The 21707-nt window shown below is 36.2% G+C and overlaps 1 protein-coding gene and 1 non-coding gene across 2 annotated transcripts; one reads left to right on the forward strand and one right to left on the reverse strand.

Moving 5' to 3' along the window:
- Window positions 1–837: 837 nt before the first annotated feature.
- LOC138704273 (farnesyl pyrophosphate synthase-like) lies at window positions 838–19327 on the reverse strand. The gene is made up of 6 exons (XM_069832142.1): window positions 19193–19327; window positions 15965–16168; window positions 10448–10618; window positions 7948–8025; window positions 2256–2390; window positions 838–1553 (listed from the first exon to the last, which is right to left on the reverse strand). Exons 1-6 carry the CDS (start codon window positions 19301–19303, stop codon window positions 1362–1364), a joined length of 891 nt encoding a protein of 296 aa, XP_069688243.1. The 5' UTR covers window positions 19304–19327; the 3' UTR covers window positions 838–1361.
- Window positions 14688–14763, forward strand: TRNAC-GCA (transfer RNA cysteine (anticodon GCA)). The gene has a single exon. It is a non-coding gene; the product is annotated as a tRNA-Cys (tRNA).
- Window positions 19328–21707: the final 2380 nt, after the last annotated feature.

Below are 21707 nucleotides of genomic sequence, written 5' to 3' on the forward strand. Positions count from 1 at the left end.
TGTTAGTAAAAATAAAATGATGTCCCTGTACATTCACCGTAGGCTTACTGTACCGCCACTTATGCAGTGAGGTCCAGACATTTGAACTCCCTCCGTACAAGGCTATATTACTCGATAAATTCAGCGTGACAGTAATACGAAGCCTGGTAATTACCCATGTTCAGGCGACTTTAAATGGAAATAAGTCTTGGTGAAGATTTTAATGTTTCAGTAAAACTTACCTTCAACGTATAGGTTGAAGTGTTTACCAGTGTATACATTTCACAGAAAGCAACAATTAAATAGAAAATTATGCCTTCTTTTGTTCACTTCTCCTAGATATTAATTACCATTAGGTCTATATATTTACTCTTCATATACTACTTCTGATAATACATCAACAATTAAATAGAAAATTATGCCTTCTTTTGTTCACTTCTCCTAGATATTAATTACCATTAGGTCTATATATTTACTCTTCATATACTACTTCTGATAATACATCAACAATTAAACAGAAAATTATGCCTTCTTTTGTTCACTTCTCCTAGATATTAATTACCATTAGGTCTATATATTTACTCTTCATATACTACTTCTGATAATACATCAACAATTAAATAGAAAATTATGCCTTCCTTTGTTCACTTCTCCTAGATATTAATTACCATTAGGTCTATATATTTACTCTTCATATACTACTTCTGATAATACATCAACAAAGCATTGAATAAACATAAATGAAAAGGAATTTGAAAACGCTACATTTTACGCCAATATTAAAGGACAAAACTAAAATTCTTTCAATCATTTATTATCATAATACACAGCTCTCTTAAATTAACTGAGCATATTGGAAATACAATCAATAGCTTTCCCAAAACACGCTACGAAATGTTTCACATAAAACATTTTTTTTCTTCGAAAAGGAAGCAAAAACGAGCAAAATTGTATTAAACTTTTTTGTTTGAAATATCTCAAAGAATGGCCCCTGAAATTAATGACAATACTTACGGTTCATTTGTATATTATACACAGAACGGCTACAAAACTTGTAAGAGTGAGGAAAGGAGAGCTAATATTCAGGCAGCTGTTCAAGGCACCTACAGTATCTTCCATGCCTGGTCTACGTCCTGAATACTTTACGATGAAAGTGCTCTTCTTCAAATTATAAATAGTGTAATCATTTTTCCGTAGGGTCTATCCTATGTTAGGTACGGTATCTGCATGGACTATTAACATATATTCAGGTCTGCTATACTATTCGTAATGCTGTGATTCAGTTCTTGATACAATATATTATTTAAATTTACATGGAACCACACCAACATCATCAGTGTAACTAGTTTACATGATAAACAATACTAGCACAACAAATCATTTTACTTTCTTAACATCCACATGAAATTGTAGAAAAGTTGTGGCGGTAGATCATGTGACAGTTCGTCAATGAGATTGTTGATGACTTTGTATCTGTCTTGCACAAAAGCAGAATAAGCTGAATGTAAATCAAGTTCTTCGTAAACCTCCTTCACTCTTGCGATTTTAAGTGGATCCTTGCATCCATAACAGTCCTGGCAAAAATAAAAAAAAATGTAAAGTAATATACTCTTACCATTAAAACTGTAGCAATAACAGCGATATTTTATCTCGTGATTAAATGAGAAATTAAGGCTGATTCACAATAAACCGGGAACTGGAACGACAGCGAGAACGGAACAAATGTTAAAATAAATGTATTTAAATGTGATCATTCACATGAATGCTCACATTTAAATACATTTATTTTAACAATATGTCCGTTCTCGTTCCCGTTGTCGTTTCCGTTCCAGCTTTATTGTGAACCAGCATTTAGGCTTAAAAAGTTATTATGTAAGAGAAACCTTAACATTAAAAAAATGCAATATTATGGATATGACGTTGAATAAGTTCATTCTATACTAGTTTTTGAAACGGTTAGTTTTCTTTTTAAATCAAGCTTTCACGTATAACTCCCTGTAAAGTTGATTTGAATAATTTCGAGGGAAAAATTGTTCCGAGGCCAGGTATCGAACACGGGACGTTTGGTTTAAAGTACCAACGCTCTACCAACTGAGCTACCCGGGAACTCTACCAGACACCGATCCAATTTTTTCCCTCTATATCCACAGACCTCAAAGTGGGCTGACAACCGTCAAGCAACCAACGTTGAGTGCACACTAACTCTGTGTGACTTAAATTGTGGTTAGTTTTTTTTGTTATGTATTAGGCCTACATAAAATGAAGTTTAACCTTACCGCTAATACAACCTTCTGTTGAGGAGTGGCTCGTTGCATTGCTGTGACTATTAACCAAGTACATTTTCGTGTTTCTATGTCGGTGCTGACTTTCCCAGTGATTGTTGAGTCTTCGAAACAGTCCAAGTAATCGTCCTAGGAAAAAAAAAAAAGTAAATTGTTATAGTTTTCGAAATAAAAAATTGTTAATGCTTCTCAATACCTATAATGTTATTACTCATTCATATAAAATTCTTATACAGTGAAACCTGTTCAAGACGGAAGTGACATTTTTTTTTCCGTTGTGGACAGGTTTCCGTATTATTCAGGTGTGACATTAAAATGGAATATTTTGTCATTCATATACATGAAAAATAAAATGGCTTGCTGCAAATTGCAAGAAGTACAAAATATTCCATTTAACACTAATAACATTAAATCAGCTTTCTGTCGCTTATTACGTTGGTGAATCATCTTGATTAAAATCTCATTTTCTGTATAAATATTATCGTAACTCACTCATTAGTCATTAAACATTACTAAAGTTTACTAATCTCATTCTATTTAATATCTAACACCTATACTCTAATACTGTACTGCATATCACTGCACATTATTAATTAATTGGACTAGGAGCCATCTATTAGAAGCCTTGAATTCTGGTTTATTTAATTTCTTTGCCAGTTCAATAGCTTGCTTTGTAGAACAGATCCAGAAATTCGCTTGTTCTTTGAAAGGTCATGAAGAACTCACTCTCACAACAGTTCATTTATTTTCACATAAACAGTTGTTTTCTGGTTCCTTTTGTGTCGCCAATATCGGCCGCAAGCCACTCACTCATTATGATCTTTAATTTTTAAAGTGTCACACCTGAGTTTTCCACAACTGAACTTCAACATTATTTCACATAGACTTTGTTTCTAATTTTCCTTTATCTCGATAACTTTTACTTCATCACTTAATGCCACATTTTATGCAACTTTTTTTTTTACCTGGAAATCACTGCACTTGCGCTCTATTTAGCTACGACAGTATACGGGTATGAAGCATTGAAAATCTTTGAAGGGACTCGTCTGCCTAGTCAACAGGGTAATAAAATTTATGACCGACAGGCCAACACACCCTCCTACCTCTAAAATTTTGTAAAGAAAACTTGTTTTTATCTTAGTGGCCTACATATTTCGTATATTCCTTGAAATTACATGCTGTTTCAAAATATAGTTACAAAATATAGTGTGTCCAAAATATTGTTTCCGTTTTGAACAGTAGCAGACAGTTTCCGTTTCCGCGTTGGACAGTTTCCGTTTTATTCAAGAAAAATTACACATAATATATACAAATTTCGCCAGGACCAATAAATTGTTCCGAAATAGACAGGATTCCGGATTATTCAGGTTCCGATTTGAACAGGTTTCACTGTTTGTGTATGTAATCACAGTATTAGGGGAAGAAGTGAAGGCGTTTTCAACTGATTGATAAAGTAAAATCTAGTGTAGAATCCATATGACGACTTGAGCTGTTATTGCACGCACTGGTCTGCAGTTGTACACTTTATTTGATGTAGATACGATTAGGTTAGCTTGACTTGACTTACAAATCAAGTTCAGCATTGTACTGTATTTATTTATATTTTTGATATTCGTACATCGCCTCACAGCTAGAATATGGAACATGCCAAAAAATTCTTAATAGTTCCGGTACTATAAAGTCTTAATTACAGTCATAGTCCAGTTGAAATATATAGACCTACAGACTAGTTTTACAATAGAGTCTAGTAGTAGGCCTACAACACAAAGGTTCAGTTTCGATTCTTAATACAAGACAGAAATATCCATGAAGCGTTGATGAATGTCATAAATTCACCTACAGGATAAGAAGGCGTGAGAATTTAACTACTACTTTAATTTGGCCCTAAATAATCTTATGTTTTGAGTTTGGTTTTTTATATCCATAGGGAGGCTATTAAACACTTTTACTACCATATAACGCACTCCTTTTTGATAGCACGATAGACTTGCCGATGGAGTATGAAAGTCATTTTGACGTGTATTTATGCTATGAACTGTTGAATTAGTTACAAAGTTTTCACGATTACATACGAGGAATGGAATTGAATTTAACTGCGGGGGGCAGGGACGGCCCAGCACTGCCACCTATTGAGATCTATTGCGCTAACCGTCGATATGGAATGAGTTGTATGTCACAGATCCCTAAGGCAGAGCGCCCACTGGAACGACAAGCGACAGCAACACGACACGGATTTGTTGCTTTGTTTGTTGCTAACGTGTATGTTCTTGTACAGGGACATCATTTTATTTTTACTAACATTTTTAATATTAACCTGTCTATACCTTTAGAGAACCGGAAACACCGCTTGCTCCCCCCTCCAAGACTGGAGTTCGATGATACTGGCGTAAAACACAAATCACTCTACTAGGTATAGGATGGAAGAAAAGTAGTTCATCCATTTACGTAAACTAGGAAATATCGCAATTTTGAGTTTGATAATTTTCATTAGGTTTTTGTTTAATAAAACTGCAGTACTGTATTAACAATAAGTGTTTTTACTCACGAAGTGAGTTAACCATGCGAACGTATTCTTTATGCAGTATATACTATCTACAGCACATTAGCGTACAATATAGAGAAAGAAGTTAAATTGAAAAATAATCATAATATGAATATTTAAACACAATTTTGAAAATGGTGGCCGTTCATTTCGATACAGGCTTCAGTTCTTTCGTGCATATTATCGCACTATAGACTATTGCATCTAATTCCAATTGCCAGTTTCGTCCTTCGTACTAGTAACTCATGTTGAAATAATTCTGTACCTACTCTACGTACTGTGAATTCAATCTTCACTTCTGCCCGACCCGAAAATATAAAATTAATCAGACATGCTATCTACTGTCCGTCCAAGTGGTTATGCCGCAGGATTGTAGAAAGGGAGGAAATCACGTGACAGGTAATTACTTAACGAGGCCCTTTTATTTAAGTTAAATTAAACAGCTGTATAATATTACGTAAACGTCCAATTCCTAAGAGAAATTAATGTTTTCAGAAAAGAGCTAAGACAGCCCAGCTATTACAGAGGGGCGAGCAGAAGCAGGTGGGGGAAATCGGGATGCGACGTAGGCAAACGGACAGTACCTCTGCGAAAATATGATTCAATATTGAAAGCTCTTTCGTCACTGGAAAACGCGAACATATTTCTGGAACGTACTATACTCGGTAACTCAGTACTGCTTACTATCTGCGGTCTTGGTTCTGTGTGGAGTTGGAACTTCCTTAGTAGAAGGGGTGGGAGTGAAGTACATTCAAAAACTCAGGTACAATAAAAATTGAAGTAAAAATAAAATGATGTCCCTGTGTATAACCCATAATATGAAATGAACGGAAGCCCACTCGTCTGATCAGACAACAACTCGACACTATCTGTGTTGTTTTGTGTCGCTCACAGTGCTGCATGCTCCACTTTTTGTTGTATCAGTTGTGAGTTGGTAATACAAGGGTTAAGATGAGGGACGATCCTAATTTCAATAGGCCTATAGCCTTTATTGAACTTATTAAAGATTTTCTATGTCTTTTTGATACTAGATCTACATACTAGATACTAGATTGAAAACATGATAAACCTATGGCAAAATCATTTTATCTTATTTACACGGAATAATTTACCGCTCAATATTATAACAGGGCGAAATATAAAGATATTCTAATAACCTTTGCTCACTTTCCGCTATCTCGAGCTCGGATTTCACACACTATCTCGCTCCCATGTGTCGCAATCAGCTCTAGAACATTACTGCTTTCCATTGACTAGCTAAAGGAATGAATAAAGGATTCTGTATAAGCACAAAATGACAAAATGGTAGGACTGTCCGTAAATAGGACCTGTCCGGTAATTGGCCCCTCTACCCTATAAACATATTGTAAACACATGTTTACTTTGATGTGGACGAGAAACGAACAATTATTATTTATCTGATGTATAAACATATAGGCCTATTTACTTGATAGTTATCAGAAGGCGTTCTTCAGCATTGACTGAAATCCTGAAGTTAGTGTTCTTTTTATAAATTGCAGATCCAACTTTCTGTACCAACAGATTAAATATTTCTCTACTCATTCTGTAGAATATTTTAAATCTTTCTGGGTATACAGTATATTTAATTCTTTGAAAAGATTAAAAGCACCGCGTTGTTCTAAATTAGCATGCCAAAAAGTATGCACCCAGAATCGTCTCCTATGTATGTTTTCTGTCACTGTAATTTGATATTAGCTAAATTAACTAGATTGAGAACGTCCTCATCCTCCGACGATATGTTGTATGACTGAATCAGTCCAGTGAGTATCAGGTCACTTTGCTGTCATGTTGCTATCGTAGTTCGTGTTGGATCAGTGTTTTTGTCGTATCACTATCATATTAGTAGCCTCTCTACCTTACGCGTACCGCCCTAACCACATGACCGACCGGTCCCTACAGCGGACAGAATCGTATCCTACCATTCCTGCTTCGGCAATTTCCCCGAAGGCCCCCTGTCGGTCCGAGGCGAAACTGGAAGTTTAATGATAAAAAAAAATATATACTGATAAGCCATGGGCATTATTTGAAATTTTTTGAAAATGATGCTATACGATTCCCTAGGTTTGGCATCTTCTATTATTCTAATTACTAGTGTTCCTCGGTAGCGTAGTTGGTATAGCGCTGACCTTCTATGCTCGAGGTTGGGGGTTCGATCCCGGCCGAGGTCGATGTTTAAATGTGACAGGCTCATGTCAGTAGACTTACTGGCACGTAAAAGAACTCCTGCGGAACAAAATTCCGGCACACCGGCGACTCTGATAACCTCTGTAGTTGCGAGCATCGTTAAATAAACCATAATTTAATTTCTTAATTACTAATTTGTTGTAGTAGGTATATAGTGTTACTATCTGTAGAATTTCCCCAGAATGTTATTCCAAACCTCATTACCAAGTGGAAATAGGCCTATGCAAAGTATGTGTTTTTTAGGTATTGATATGTACAATCTCTTGGATATATCTATAAGCAAAACAGCTGAATTTAGTTTGGGGGTAATTTCCTTAATATGATTTTTTTCTAATTCAACACATTATCGATTTGTAAGCCAAGAAATCTGGTGGTTATTATTTCTATTAGGGACCTAATATTAATTATTACGTTTGAAATTTGCGAGGTTGAATTTCGGTAGGATTTAAATTGAATTATGTTAGTTTTGTTACAATTTAATACTAGTTTATTAGCCGAGAACCAATCACACATTTTCAGGGGAATTGCCTCTGTTGAAGACTGGAATGTGTTGGAGTTATTGGCTGGAACTACTGTAGTTATGTCATCTGCGAAAGTCACCAGCTTAGAAGATTTGTTGAGGCGATAGTAATCTCTTGTATAAATGCTTACGTTAGCTTGGTCTAGCTTAGCTCCTAGTTCAGTAACTAGTGTGTTTAGTCAGGGCATAGCCATCTCATATAAAAAAGATTACCTTATCGTGACTTAGATAATCTCGTTGAATAAGCGATTAAACAGAGATGGTGCTGATGTTACTCTCCCCATTTCCTTTCCTCTGTTTCTCACATATACAGATTTTTTTATATTTCTGTTCTTCTGGTTCCAGAAGTGGCATTATTGTGAACTGTTAGAAAATGGGATTACCTGTAGGCTTCTAAAGTAATGAAAGTTATTACTTACCTGAACTTGTAAAAATTGACCAATCTCCATTAAAATGTTGTTACCTTGACGAAGTAATTCTTCATCATTCAAGCCTGCCTGCAGAAAATTTAACAAAATTATATGTATTATTGCACTTGGAGATATTTTAATAGTTACAGTATAAAAATCGTTACGTATATTTATGTTTGTGTATGTGTGTGTGTTACTTTCTTACTACACTTAGTTACTATATTACTTCATTTATAACTTAAGCTTATATGTAAGAAATAAATTTAAGAAAAGTGACGAGGGATTTTTGAAATCCCTTCATTTGCGTGAAAGTCTTTATTCTTGATGAGTAATGATTACACTAGGGTTCCCAGACATCCCGTAAAATGCGGGATCGTCCCGTTTTTCGCTAATGCGTCCCGTTGTCCCGAGAAAAGTCTTCGGGACATCTTTCCTTTCCGTATTTTAGAGTTCTAAACTGAGAAAAAATGAAAAAGTTTCCATGTCAATTCTATGTTACAAATTACAAACATCGCACTTCATGATTGCATTGTAAATGGTCTATTATGAAACAGTTATTGTGAGTTATTAATTTCTCAAGGCGAGTGATTGCAACAGTAACGTTTAGATGAAGTGGGTGGATCTTTTTAAAAGTACTGAAGGAGAACTCTCAAATTTGAAGAGGGTAGTGGAGTTCATTATGTGTATCCCTGGAACAAATGCGTGTGTCGAAAGATTATTTTCTCGCATGAACGCTCTGTAGACTGATGAGAAAAATAAATTCTGTAAAAACTGTAAAATGAATGCTTGTTGTAAAAGCATCCTTTTTCACCGCTTCGTTGAAAGGATTTAAGGGAAAATTTAACGTTTAATTTCGAAAATGGACCTAACCTAAAATAGATACCATATGAGGGAGAGAACAATGTGGGAAATCCTCCAGTGATGGAATGGGGAACTGGGAAGAGAAGCATTTAAAAGGTAAGCGAAAACTCGTCCTAGCGAGGGATTTGGGGCTGAGAAGAAGTGTTTATGTGAGAGCCAAGCCTGTTGACCACTTGTCTCACTCCGGGTTCCGCCGTTCCATTGAAGAAGCATTAGATAATGTTGAAGGGGAAAGTCGAAAGTGGATGTAACCTATTAGGCAGCCCGTGAAGGAGAAGCACTACTACAGAATAGGAACACCGAAGATGCTAAAAGCCTACAGATCAATTGTCACGAAGCAGTTTTCGCAAGAGAAGGGATCCGAGCACTTGAACTGTAAACTAGCCACAGATTACCGAAAACAATATGTGGAAGCCAAAGCTTCTATTTCAGAAGACTTCAATTTGGAAAAATGCCGAAATTTGTGTGACAAGATTGTAGGTTCATAGTTAAATCCTTTTAGAGTTGATTCCAACATTTGTCTTAGCACCTTAGCAAAACCGTGTAAAGTCACAAGCAGGGATGAGTTGTCTCAAATTAGGAGACTAGCCAATGGGCTCTGAGATGACTCTGATAAAATATGGCTCGATCAGCCCAGAGGACGCTGTATCAACTACTAGGTCAGCCCTGGGCATAAGAGGGGAAGTGAAAGGGACTGAGAAACCTCGCCCTTGTTTTTTTGCTTACACCGCCTTATAAACAAACGCGCAGTAAGGTTCTGTGCATCAGTGGTGGATTTTAGGCGACCAGCGACAGCATAAAGTTCGTAAAATCTTCAATTCCCGACTGATACAACCCGTCGCTGACCTTCCTACCTGCTCGTACCACACCAGAACATTACTGTCTAGATCGGAGAAGGTAGAGTGGGGAGTTAAAGGATGGTCTGCAGTGACTCAATCGAGTTAATAACGCCCAGACCTGTACTAGGTTATTTAGCGTCTATGGAATTGGTGATGGCGAGATGATGCCGAGGATTCGCTATAGATTAGCTGACATTCGTCTTCCCGTTGGGGGAAACCTTGGAAAATATCCAACCAGGTAATCAGTCCAAGCGGGAATCGAACCCGCGCCCGAGCGCAACTGTGGATCGACAAGCAAACGCCTTAGCCGACTGAGCTACGCCGGTGGATAGCATGATGTTGGGTGTGTTCTTGTTATTTGTAATAGCACGAACAAATCAAACACACCCTAAGCGTATTATTTGTCCACCGCTGTGGAGTAACGGTTAGTACGTCCGACCGTGTAACGAGCGGGACCCGGTTCAAATCCTGGTTGGGACAGTTTACCTGGTTGAGTTTCTTTCCGAGTTTTCCCTCAACTAATTGAAGCAGAATTGCTGGGTAACTTTCGGCGTGGGACCTCGGACTTATTTCGCCCATCATTAATTCACATATCATCTTCATCATCATCCATACCATAGCCCGGGTTCAATTCACGGTGCGGCGTCCTGTACTTGTACAAGAGCGCGGCCGTTCGGCTACTCAATCAGTCACAGATTAGGAGTGGTAAGCACAATAAGCCTCAGGCTGCAGTGTAAGCCTTCGGATCCCTTCTCCGTATAAGAGCAAAAATATATATTATTTAGTAATCAAATTACAATAATACGTACCACAAACATAGCGAGGGTGAATGGAAAACAGCAGGCAAAGTAGCATGTTTTATATTTTGCTATTGAACGATAACGTTCCATTGTATATATGTTCAAATCGGGAAGTTTTCCGGCACCTTTCGCTGCGACATTGACGTCTAAAACTTGACCAAGAGCAGTTTTCAATGTGACCTGAAAATTAAAGAAAAATAAATAGTCAAATGGAGTAAGTATAATCCAAAATAAATAATTATCAAAAATCAATCTTTCACTAAAGTATCATCGCTAGTGTAACACACCTCCTGGAAAGAACACGAGTAAAGCATATTTAGTGCATAGGCGCTGACGTTGAGAAAGTTAAGAGACGTTTATTGGGGACGACGCCCGAAGCAAGCTTCTCGTTAACTGTGAATGCTCACATTTAAATACATTTATTTTAACAATTTCCGTTCTCGTTCCTGTTGTTTCCGTTTCCGGTTTATTGTGGACAATCTTTAGTCGTTTCTTGTGGTCATCGTCGTCGAAGTTATGTGCTTGTTAATTGACAAGTGATTACTGTATAATTATTGGTAATGGATAAATTATTAATATAGAAATCTGTCTAAAATAAAACTCTGGAACAGAATGATAAATTGTTGTAATAGTAGCAGTTAAGTTAATAGCTTACTGCAAGGATCAATGAAGCGTGAGCAAAACAGTGAAAAGGAAAAGGCAGTGCACTTACGGGCCGTAATTTTCAACCATCTGAGGTTAAATAAGTTCCATGGGTATATATGAAAAATCAAACGTTATTTTCTTACATCACATATTCATTATGTATGAGGTCTCGCCCACTTCATTGAATATTACACGGCTACTATGAAGTAGCTAATGTGTATCATTACCATTAAATACGAGAAAAATTCGTACCGGCACCGGAATCGAACCCAGGACCTCTCAGCTCTGCGCGCTGAGCCCTCTTACCAACTGAGCCATGCCGGGACACGATCCCAGCGGCGGATTTTCAGGGGAGGCAAGGGAGGCCGTGCCTCCCCTAATATTTTACCAGAACACAATATGGCAGTAATAATTTCAGCTCAATTAAGATCACAGACAAGTTACAGCAAATGACGAACATTTTTCCATTTATATTAATTTTACTATTCACTGCGACTAAGATGTACAGTAAGTTGCGTAAAGTCGACCACATCCAGTTGGTGATGCCCGCTCGCTATACTGTAGATAGTACAAATAATTCGTACTGAAAAATAACAGATAGCGCTGTAACCTGTATAGTCGACATCTAGCAGCCTGCAGTGTCTATGCGAGAGCGGGAGAGAGGAGTCGGCTATATGACGCTACTCCCCGGTAACCATGACAACAGCAGTTCAACCAATAAGTTAGCTGGTTAGAAGAGTGTTTAAACTTGATAGAACGCGCGAGGGGAGCCGATTTGGAGACGTCCTACCCACCGCCAAGTCCTCACACTGCCAGCTGCGCAGAAGATACGACTGGACCCAAATTGAAGCGATCGCTCGCCGCCATCTTGAGGCGGACGGAAAGCAATGCTGATAGAACGCAATCGTAAAACAAACTAAGATTTATTACTATACAACATAAAAACAACCAAACATGAGCCTAAGAGTAACAAGGATAAAGAAAATATAAATAGTAAAACGTAATTACTTGCATTCTTGTGGTATAACATCAAATAATCAAAGATATTAATCCTGCAACTGTCAGTCAATAATCTTCGTCGTCTTTGTGACTTGGGGGTATTTCTATTTACATAATTCATCATATCCGTAGGATGGGCTTCCTGAAATATATTTCAATAACCGAGTGAGAACATTAACTTAATCTTGCACATTGTGTGCATCTTGCGGTCGTGAAAAATAGCGGACGAAAAGTAATGCTGATACAACGCAACCGCAAAAGACACTAAGATTTATTACTATACCATAAAAAACAACCAAATATAAGCTAAAAGAGTAACAAGGATAAAAACAAGTATAAACAGTGAAACGTAATCACCTGCATTCCTATAGTGGTCTACAACAGCAAATAATTGAAGAAACTGGAATTGTCGGTCAGTAATCGTCATTTTTGTGAACAACAAATATTAAGCTGTTATGCTAAAACTGTCAATTAAAAATTCTTGTCTTCGTGATTAAGCCTATTCATATTTACACAGTTCATCAAATCTGTACCGATGGAGTTCCTGAAATCTTTAATTAATCGAGTTAGGACATTAACTTAATCTTGCACACTGTGTGCATTTTGCTTAGGCCTAATAATAAATATTTCAATAAACAAGGAAATGCATCAACTGTTATTATTAAATCGAATATGTGCAAGAATGTCAAAATATTGTAACTAGGCCATATCTAGATTGTATGAAAATACTTAACCAGATTTATTTTGCACTTACTTATTGATTCATAAATAAAATTGATTTAGAGAGATGCTGTCTAACTATCTTCTTGTGCAAAGCAATACTGGTGGTGAATTGATGGTATAAATTTATCGCGTTTAACAGCAGATAACCATTTAATGAGAAGCTCAGGCTTTTGCAATGGAAAGCTAAAAAGAAAGTTTGCGCTTACTCCTATAAAACATTCTCTTCTATTAACACAATAAATATGTACTAATGTTCTCAGTCATTTTACAATATCCTAATACAGAATATATGTAACTAACTTACTTGTGAAAATAAATTTTCGAATCTTTCTTACGTCGATTCGTACAGTTGTATGCGGCACAACTATGCACCATGATTCCACTTAACGGAATTTATATAGGAGTACGATGAAAATAAATGATAAAAGAACGCTCTTTGTACAGTTGTATGCAGCACAAGAGCACACGATGGTTTCACTTATAACAAAGAAATATGATTAAAATACTATTTGTATAGGCCTCATATGTATCACAGAACCGGTAGTAGGCCTACACTGTGATTTCACATATATCACAGGAGAACGATTCATTTAAACTATATAAACACTATATATACACACACACTATTGATTAAATTAATACGCACTTACTCCTAACATTCAATAATACTGAATAACCTTCTATGTTATTTCAAATTAGGCGGAGTCGTGATGTAAACATATTGCAGTCACATGATACTCACCCTCAAGATGGAGATGCGCGAAAGTGTTCAATTTTTGGTCGAGGAACAGCGCTCGTAGTGAGTCTAGGTTAAAATATAAAACGTCTTTGACTATAAGCAGTCACGGTTGGTTTCGGCTGTATTAGGAAGCTCTCTCTCTTTCTCTCTTCGTGGTTTTAGAAAATTGAGTCACGTGTTGTTAGTTTTCTCTCCCTGCGTAAAAGTTTTCATTTATGCTGTCAGATTTTCTCTTGTTTGCGGGTGTTCTTGTTATTTTATTCTTTTGTGTTACGAGATGTAATCGAGAGTTTAGAAACAAATGCAGATTTGTAATGTAATGCAGATTTGTATGTAATATTAATGAGCAAACCCCGGATTCTTAGGTTCGAATCAATTTTGTTGCTATGTCCTTACTCTCGAAATATTGCTTTTCTTATTCGTTTTATGTAGCAAAGCGTAACATTCTTAAATTCAGTATGACCTAAAAAGACCTAATTCGTAGGTTATGACTTGGAGTGTCCTAATCAATTGTAATATATTACCAAGCCGTTGTGATATATTAATAGTATGTTGTTTATTTTTTTCCGTAAAATTATATAAATTCCTAAACATAAGATTTAAAATCCTAAAACATAAATTGGAAAACCTAATTTTAATTTCTTTAAACCTATAACTTCTGTGCTTTGTAATGAGGTACGTCACAGGCTTTATATTTTTATATTCTCATCATTTACGTCTTGGCCTCCCCAACTATCAAACCCACCGTCCGCTACTGCACGATACAAGGTGCCGGCCGAACCCCCCCTCGTAATGCTTTTTACGGCCTTACTACCTGCACTTGAGACGATACACGTCATATATGCAGGAGCGCATATTTAAATGACTTTATGGCCATATTCAACATCAGTTCGTGACAACTGCTAACAGTTAATACATCATATGTGATCCTTTTGGCTTGGAGAGTTTACAGCAAGAGATGTCAGAAAATTTACCAGATGTGATGTATTAACTGTTAGCAGTTGTCACGAACTGATGTTGAATATGGCCACAATGTCATTTAAATATGCGCTCCTGCATACATGACGTGTATCGTCTCAAGTGCAGGTAGTAAGGCCGTAAAAAGCATTACGAGGGGGGTTCGGCCGGCGCCGTGGATTGTGTCCCGGCATGGCTCAGTTGGTAAGAGCGCTCAGCGCGCAGAGCTGAGAGGTCCTGGGTTCGATTCCCGGTGCCGGTACGAATTTTTCTCGTATTTAATGGTAATGTTATTTTATTAAATATACAGTGTGATTCACGAGGATTTACCGTCACTTACGGAGCTTATTTCCGAAGACATTCTGAACAAAGATGTCACATAAACATGAGTCCTAATCTCAATATTTTCATAGTTGCACTTATTTGAAGTTGTTACTAAAATACCTTTTTTTCTTTAGTTCTAATGGTAAAATAATATTACAGATAGAGAATAAACTAATCAGAAGTATCATTTCTTTAATTGGCTAATATTATGAAGCTAAAAATGTGTTAATTGCTTTGCACAGATTTTGTTTTTCAATTTTTAACTAAAAATTACATTATTCTTACGTACTTATCACTTAATTCTTTACAGTTTAATTATGCATCCTAATGTACAGTCTTAAAGAATTTACAAGAGTGGTGTGATTTGTAACAATTATTGTTGTTATAAATGCGTAAGAAAAATGTAATTTTGTGAGAAAAAAAAATCTGTACGAAGCAACTATGGAATTCACAACATATTTTTAGCTTCAGGATGCTAGCTGATTAAAGAAATGATACTCCTGAATAATTCAATCTGTCTCGTAATAATTTTTTACCCTTAAAATAAAGACTAATGGTATTTTACAAACAACTTCAAATTAGTGTAACTCTGAAAACATTGAGAACAGGACATGTTTATGTAACATTTTCTGCTCAGAATGCCTTCGGAAATAAGCTCTCTACGTAGTGGTAAATCCTCGTGAAATACTCTGTATATAAGGGGGATTTTTTTTAAGAAACAAACAGGAATTTAAATGTTCTAGAACTTCTGTGCAGAGTCCTGCTCCCAAATATTACAAAGAAGTCGGAGCCTATGATATATTGTTGTTATATCCTCAATCACAACCCAAATTTCTTACAAAATTATGAAAGATTTGGAATGTGGAAATTAAAACAGGAAATTGTCTTTATTTTCGCCAAGAAATCTTATGGCGGTTTGCATGTTAGCCAATATTTCTTCACTCTGCAAATTTCTGGATACTGTATATATTTTCTACAGGTATATAAATGTTGTATATTAATTCATAACTATTTATAATTTCAGATTTAAATTAATGACCTTAAAAATCCATCACTTTCTTTAAAATTAAACTCTCTCTCTCTCTTTATCTCCCTCTCTTTTCTCTACGTATATCTAAAATATCTTTGGTGTAACTTACGTCATGGAACAATTCAAGCGTGTTCAAGTAATAAGGTTTATCACTGAAGTACTTCTTCAGTATTTGATATACCCCATTCTCTACAAGTACTGCATCATTTGCAGCAGCCGCTCCGATGTTGTTAACACGGTACCAACAAGGTCTGTTTCTCCTCACTGTAGAACCATCCATCATATCGTCTACTATGTGAAAACTAGATTGAAGCTGTAAATAAATATCACGTGCCATAATAATGTAAGGTACATAATATGTAGACAGTGGATGCGGGATGACTTAAGGAAAAGTGAAGTGTTTCGTATCAGAGTATATGGCACGTGCCGCGCCGTCCGTCTTTTGTGTACCTGGCGAGTACAGCAGCGTACAGAACGAAGGAACCCCGGTTGTGTGCAGTTGTGTTATCCTGCTCAAGTATTTAGTACGAGTTGAATAATGTAGTGCTGATCCATTCATAACGTCGAAATCAAAACGTTAAATTCGCTTAGAGAATATACGAAATGCAATTTAGTATGAGAGTGACATTTTATGTATGAACGAAGACAATATCGTGTGTGATGTATGTAAAATTGAAGTAAAAACCGGAACATCTCAGGCTATAGAGAAACATTGCACCAGTACATCGTACAGGAAATACGTTGAAATGAAATCTGAGAAACCATCTACATCATCATCATCATTTAGTTGTGCGGGTCTAACGACACGTGCAACATGATGCTCAGTACAAATATTCCTCTAAAAAAATTTAATGATTCCTATTTTAGAGGTTTTCTTCAGAAATTCTCTCGATACAAAACTGTTTAAGCGATAGGCGAAGACGATTCAGCTTCGACAACTTACGAGAATATATCGTCATTTACTGCAATGCTGGTAATTGCATCAATGATGACGAGGACTGAACCTTGCAAGGTATGTACTACAATACTACAGTACGTTATTTTTCTTTTCCTTCTGACTACGGAGATACAGTAGCATGTTGACGTCGTGTGTTTACGTTTAAAACCTGTTCAGCCAAAGGTCTGAATGAAAAAAATGTAACATATAGTAAACGTGTACTTACATTCAACGATAAGTCATCCCGCATCCACTGTCTAATAATATATTTTAATTTAACACGTTTCAAAAATTAATTATGAACGTATTCGTGGCAAAGTTTAATAACATCTCTTCTTTTCTCTTCTTTAATAACATCTGTTCTTTTCACAACTTACTAGTAATATTTTAATCGTTGGAAGTTATAAAATGCTCATAAATAAAAAAATCGTTTTTACGTAATTTTCTCTTGTGTATAGCTACAGATTGGATGGTAACCTCTGCACCAAAATGAAATTGGTAATAGATCATGAGGAAAGATTTGAAAGATCTAAATAAGATTTTTTCTCTAATATTCAACGTTTGAGAGGAAATTGTTGTGTTTCTATGCTGCAATAACTCTAAGCAAGCGCGGCCTACACTCCTTACCTTCCTCTCTCCCTCTGCTGTACTCAGTCGGTAAAACGCGACGTGCGCTACGTTGCAAGATTTATTGAAACGATTTTCGCTATTATTCAATTTAAATTCATGGCTAAACGGTTTACTATGCAAAAAAAAAAAAAAAAAAAAAAAAAAGAATTTGAAGACATTAACTGTTCAGATTATTTTTACCTATCTGCTTGTATAGCAGCGTTGTCAGACACAGCCTAAACGGAGCGGAGCGCTCCACTATAACTCGTTGCGTGCTCCAGTGCTTCCACAGACATAAGCAAGTTCACGCTCCGACTGGATGTCTCTAGCACCACAACCGTTTTCGGAGCTTACAACTCTGACACTACTGTTGTATAGCAATCAGCCATTTCTCTCGGGCCATTACCGCAATAGAGTGCTGCAAACATTGGGAAAAGATTATTCTTTTTCCTGCTTAACAGTACTTCATCGAAGGAAAAGTGTAATGAAAGTTCTGTTATATTTAACATGTAGAATCCCTTCTTAAATTTTGATGCAGAGGTTACCATCCACCATGTATAGTACTCTAACCTAAGTATTTTCATATTCCTGTCACCTTTCACACAAAAAAATGGTAAAACTAAGTCCACTAAAAAACGTTATGGAACTTAAAACTGAAATCCAAGAATTTATTGCTGAAGTTTTTTACGAGTATTTCTTGCGAACATTATGTTGTGTTACTGAATTATGCCAAGGACGACAATGATTATGAATTATCATCATCACCACAACTACCACCACTACCACAACGAAAGAAGTTCAATAAATAGTTAAAAGACATGAAACAGGTGAATGGGTAAAATTTCCAAAAATTAATACGTAAAATTTAATGGAGATTCGGAATACGTAAATTTTAATATAGGGTGTCATTTAAAAAGTTTACTGTCACATTCTGTATGCCTGAATAACTTTTTTTCGAACACTGGTAGGCCTATCATATAAAATGGTTTATTTCCATCAGCTTTTGTATAAACATTTTTTGTAAAATTAAAATGTAAGAAGTCATTTGCAATATTCAATACTTATTGTTGACTCTGTATAGTATAGATATACATCAGTTAATGTGTACATACGTATACATACGTGCATACAAATTAAATACGCACGCACACACACACACACACACACACAAATTGTAGAAATCTATAGTGACATTTGTGGCGGACAACATCACAGTTGTCCACATCTGTAGAGTAACGGTTAGCGCGTCTAGCCGCGAAACCAGGTGGACCGGGTTCGATTTCCAGTCGGGGCAGGTTACCTGCTTAAAGTTTTTTTCCGGGGTTTTCCCTCAACCCAATTTGAGCAAATGCTGGTGTTGAACCCCGGACTCATTTCACCGGCATTATCACTTTCATCTTATTCAGACACTAAATAACCTAAGCTGTTGATAAAGCGTCGTAAAATAACATACCAAAATAAAAAAGTCACAGTTAGGATTTTTCTCAGACTTCTCCCGTTACTTCATATTAGGCATCTACATCTTTTCGTCAACAGTTCAATCCATAATCATTCCATAGCATTGCCAGCTGGCGACGCGCGGAGTGGGCTGGCCTAGGGACGAGTGAGGTTAACTGCTCAAAGCGAACCTTAGTGCAGTCAGCCAGTGTGGATCTGGGAATACTCCTAGCTTGAGTGCTAGCACAATAGATCTTGAAAGGTCGCAGTGCTGGGTCGTAGTGCCCCCTCCAGAAATTCAAGTCAATTTCATAAACACAGACATACACACGTACAATGTAAGTGTTTACCAACCATTTCTACACATAGAGCCATTACTATGGATAGTCGAATGTTCTCTGCTGTTTGTTCTTTTTCCGAAGCTACAGTCTTGTACGCCTTCACCAGCGCTTGTCCTCGAGTCATTTTCCCTCCAGGAACATTGAATTTGACTGTCTGGAAAATAGTATCAATAATCAATTATTAATAATAATAATAATAATAATAATAATAATAATAATAATAGTTTTCATGAGTTGCAGCTACAGGAAAACTTCATTTTCAAGTAACAAAGTGAATCTTGCCCGCAACCTGGGACATATTATTTTTGTCTCACTGTCTTGGATGTGGGGTATTTTTTTACCCAGTTCTAAAAAACCAGGCGCTATTTTCAAGTCTATATGGCATATGGCAATGAAATTAAGTTTGGAGGCACATGAGATAATATTTCATAATTAAAAACAAAAAAATATATACTTTTTTGTGGAAATGAAGTCTTTACTGCCAACAAATTTGTATTTTGAGAAATTCCTCGACACTCTTTTACATTCTGTTAATACACAAATAATGGAAGCACATAATCTAATTATTAACAAAATTGAATATCAGAACATTGAACCGTAAACAGTAATGCATAAATTAACCTAAGAATAAATTCCATTTTTACAAAACTTGTACCAAATATTTAGATTGAATTTAGGTAGTTGTGACAAACACAATTTCTGCAGTCTCCACTGGATCTATACCACAGTAATTGTCAACAAAGTCACTTTCTTCAGCTTCCAAAGTATTTTGAGTCCAACCACTGAACTTCGGATCATCAGCCCGCATACAGTCTTTCGATGCGAATGTCATATTTATCTTTAGAGAAGAAATGAGATAAATATGGAAAAACTAACGTTACCTGGGACATGGGGTATAATCTACACGAGCCTGAAATTGAAGCGGTTTAAGTTATTATTACTCACCTACAGGAACACAACAGTTACTTCTAACAATGAATAATCAACGGCCAGGAAGGTACTCAGTAGCGCTCCTGTGTTGGGAATTAACGAAGGATTTTAAAATGGCTTGGGTAGAATACGAGTATACCCCACATCCAAGGTTACGGGTTTTAACAGTATATTTTATTAAGGTACCGGGAGTTCTATTTTATTTTATCCTAGTGGCACGGTACACCGTTCATCAAACTGTTAGAAAGTCACAAATATCTCATTACTTCACATATGAAATAATTTGTTGATTAGAAACAAACATTTCACTTATTTACGGCAGATAACATAGTCACAAAGGAATTCTTACATTTAATGCTAGAACTCTGAACAATTTCATTATGGCCAGCTAACAATCCGTATTATATACTCGTAGGCCTATAAGAAGGAAAATTATTGCAATAATTACTAGAATAATATAAAGCGTTGTATATTACGCATATTATATTAGGTGATCGTGTCATAAACAACTCACTCACAAATAATTGCCAATTTAAGCCACTTGTAAGATAAAGAATTATTATTATTATTTGGAATACTGCTTAATTTTCAATATAAATGAAAGGCTGAATAAAAATTATATACAAAGCATTCCGGATGCTAACTTCACATATCGCAGTAGCGTGTTCTGTAAGACCTTCAAAATCGATATAGCGTAACTCTGCATTCTGATATATAAAAATGAATACTTGGAGATATATATATATATATATATATATATATATATATATATATATATATACACACACTCTTTCAGCTTTTCGAATAACGGGACTGCCTCATTGGACAAAGCATAACAAACACACACAGTGAAAACAAAACAGACCACAAGAAAGAAGTGTAGGGAACGAAAAAAAAAAAAAAAAAAGGGAAATTAAGTACGAAATACGAAAAGCCTGAAATCCCATAAGGGCAACGGCCTCCTACAGGAGAGTGTAGGGTGAACTGGGAAGCCATTCCAAGAGAGCTTACACTATACACTTACAAACTAAACACATAAACAAATTATACCAACTAAAGGAAATTAAGTACAATACATATAACAGTATATAATAGTATACTGGTATCTGAACGTTTGAAAAAACTACAGTCTGATCTATTTGGGTATGGATAATATTAATTTATTATTATAAAGCTGTTATGATAGTAGGAAAAATTTCTTGCTGGTTACATTATGATTAAAAGATGGGAGTTTCCATATATGACAATCAACATGCAAAGCCTGAAAGGACAAATGGAAATCGTAGATGATTAAAATGGCTACTACAAATCAACAGCGGGCACAATGTGTTCTTTGGTATGCTAAATTTGAGAGTGTTAAGAGTTCAAAGGAAATTTCGACGTGAGTATGGTGTGCGTAATGTAAATAAGATTCCATAATGTTGTGGTATCAAAAATTGGCAGAAACAGGTTCTGTGTTAAAAAAAATGCAGGAGGTCGCAGGCGAAACCCAGTACGAGAAGCAGCTATCTCTTGGCTTGGTCCCCAAACACTCCAGATCTAACCCCTCCTGACTTCTTCGTGTGGGGTTTTGTTAAAGACATTGTCTACTCACAGAA

Source organism: Periplaneta americana, chromosome 8, assembly GCF_040183065.1.
Source record: "Periplaneta americana isolate PAMFEO1 chromosome 8, P.americana_PAMFEO1_priV1, whole genome shotgun sequence".
In the NCBI taxonomy this organism is placed as follows: Eukaryota; Metazoa; Arthropoda; class Insecta; order Blattodea; family Blattidae; genus Periplaneta; species Periplaneta americana.

Bases quoted from the DNA above. Each gene is read 5' to 3' on its own strand.
- LOC138704273 (XM_069832142.1), bottom strand. From the start codon at position 19,303: ATGACTCGAGGACAAGCGCTGGTGAAGGCGTACAAGACTGTAGCTTCG. The intron at 16,169-19,192 runs GTTGGTAAACAC...ATTTATTTACAG, and splicing joins TGGCTCTATGTGTAGAAATG to CTTCAATCTAGTTTTCACAT. The intron at 8,026-10,447 runs GTACGTATTATT...AATTTTCTGCAG, and splicing joins TCACCCTCGCTATGTTTGTG to GCAGGCTTGAATGATGAAGA.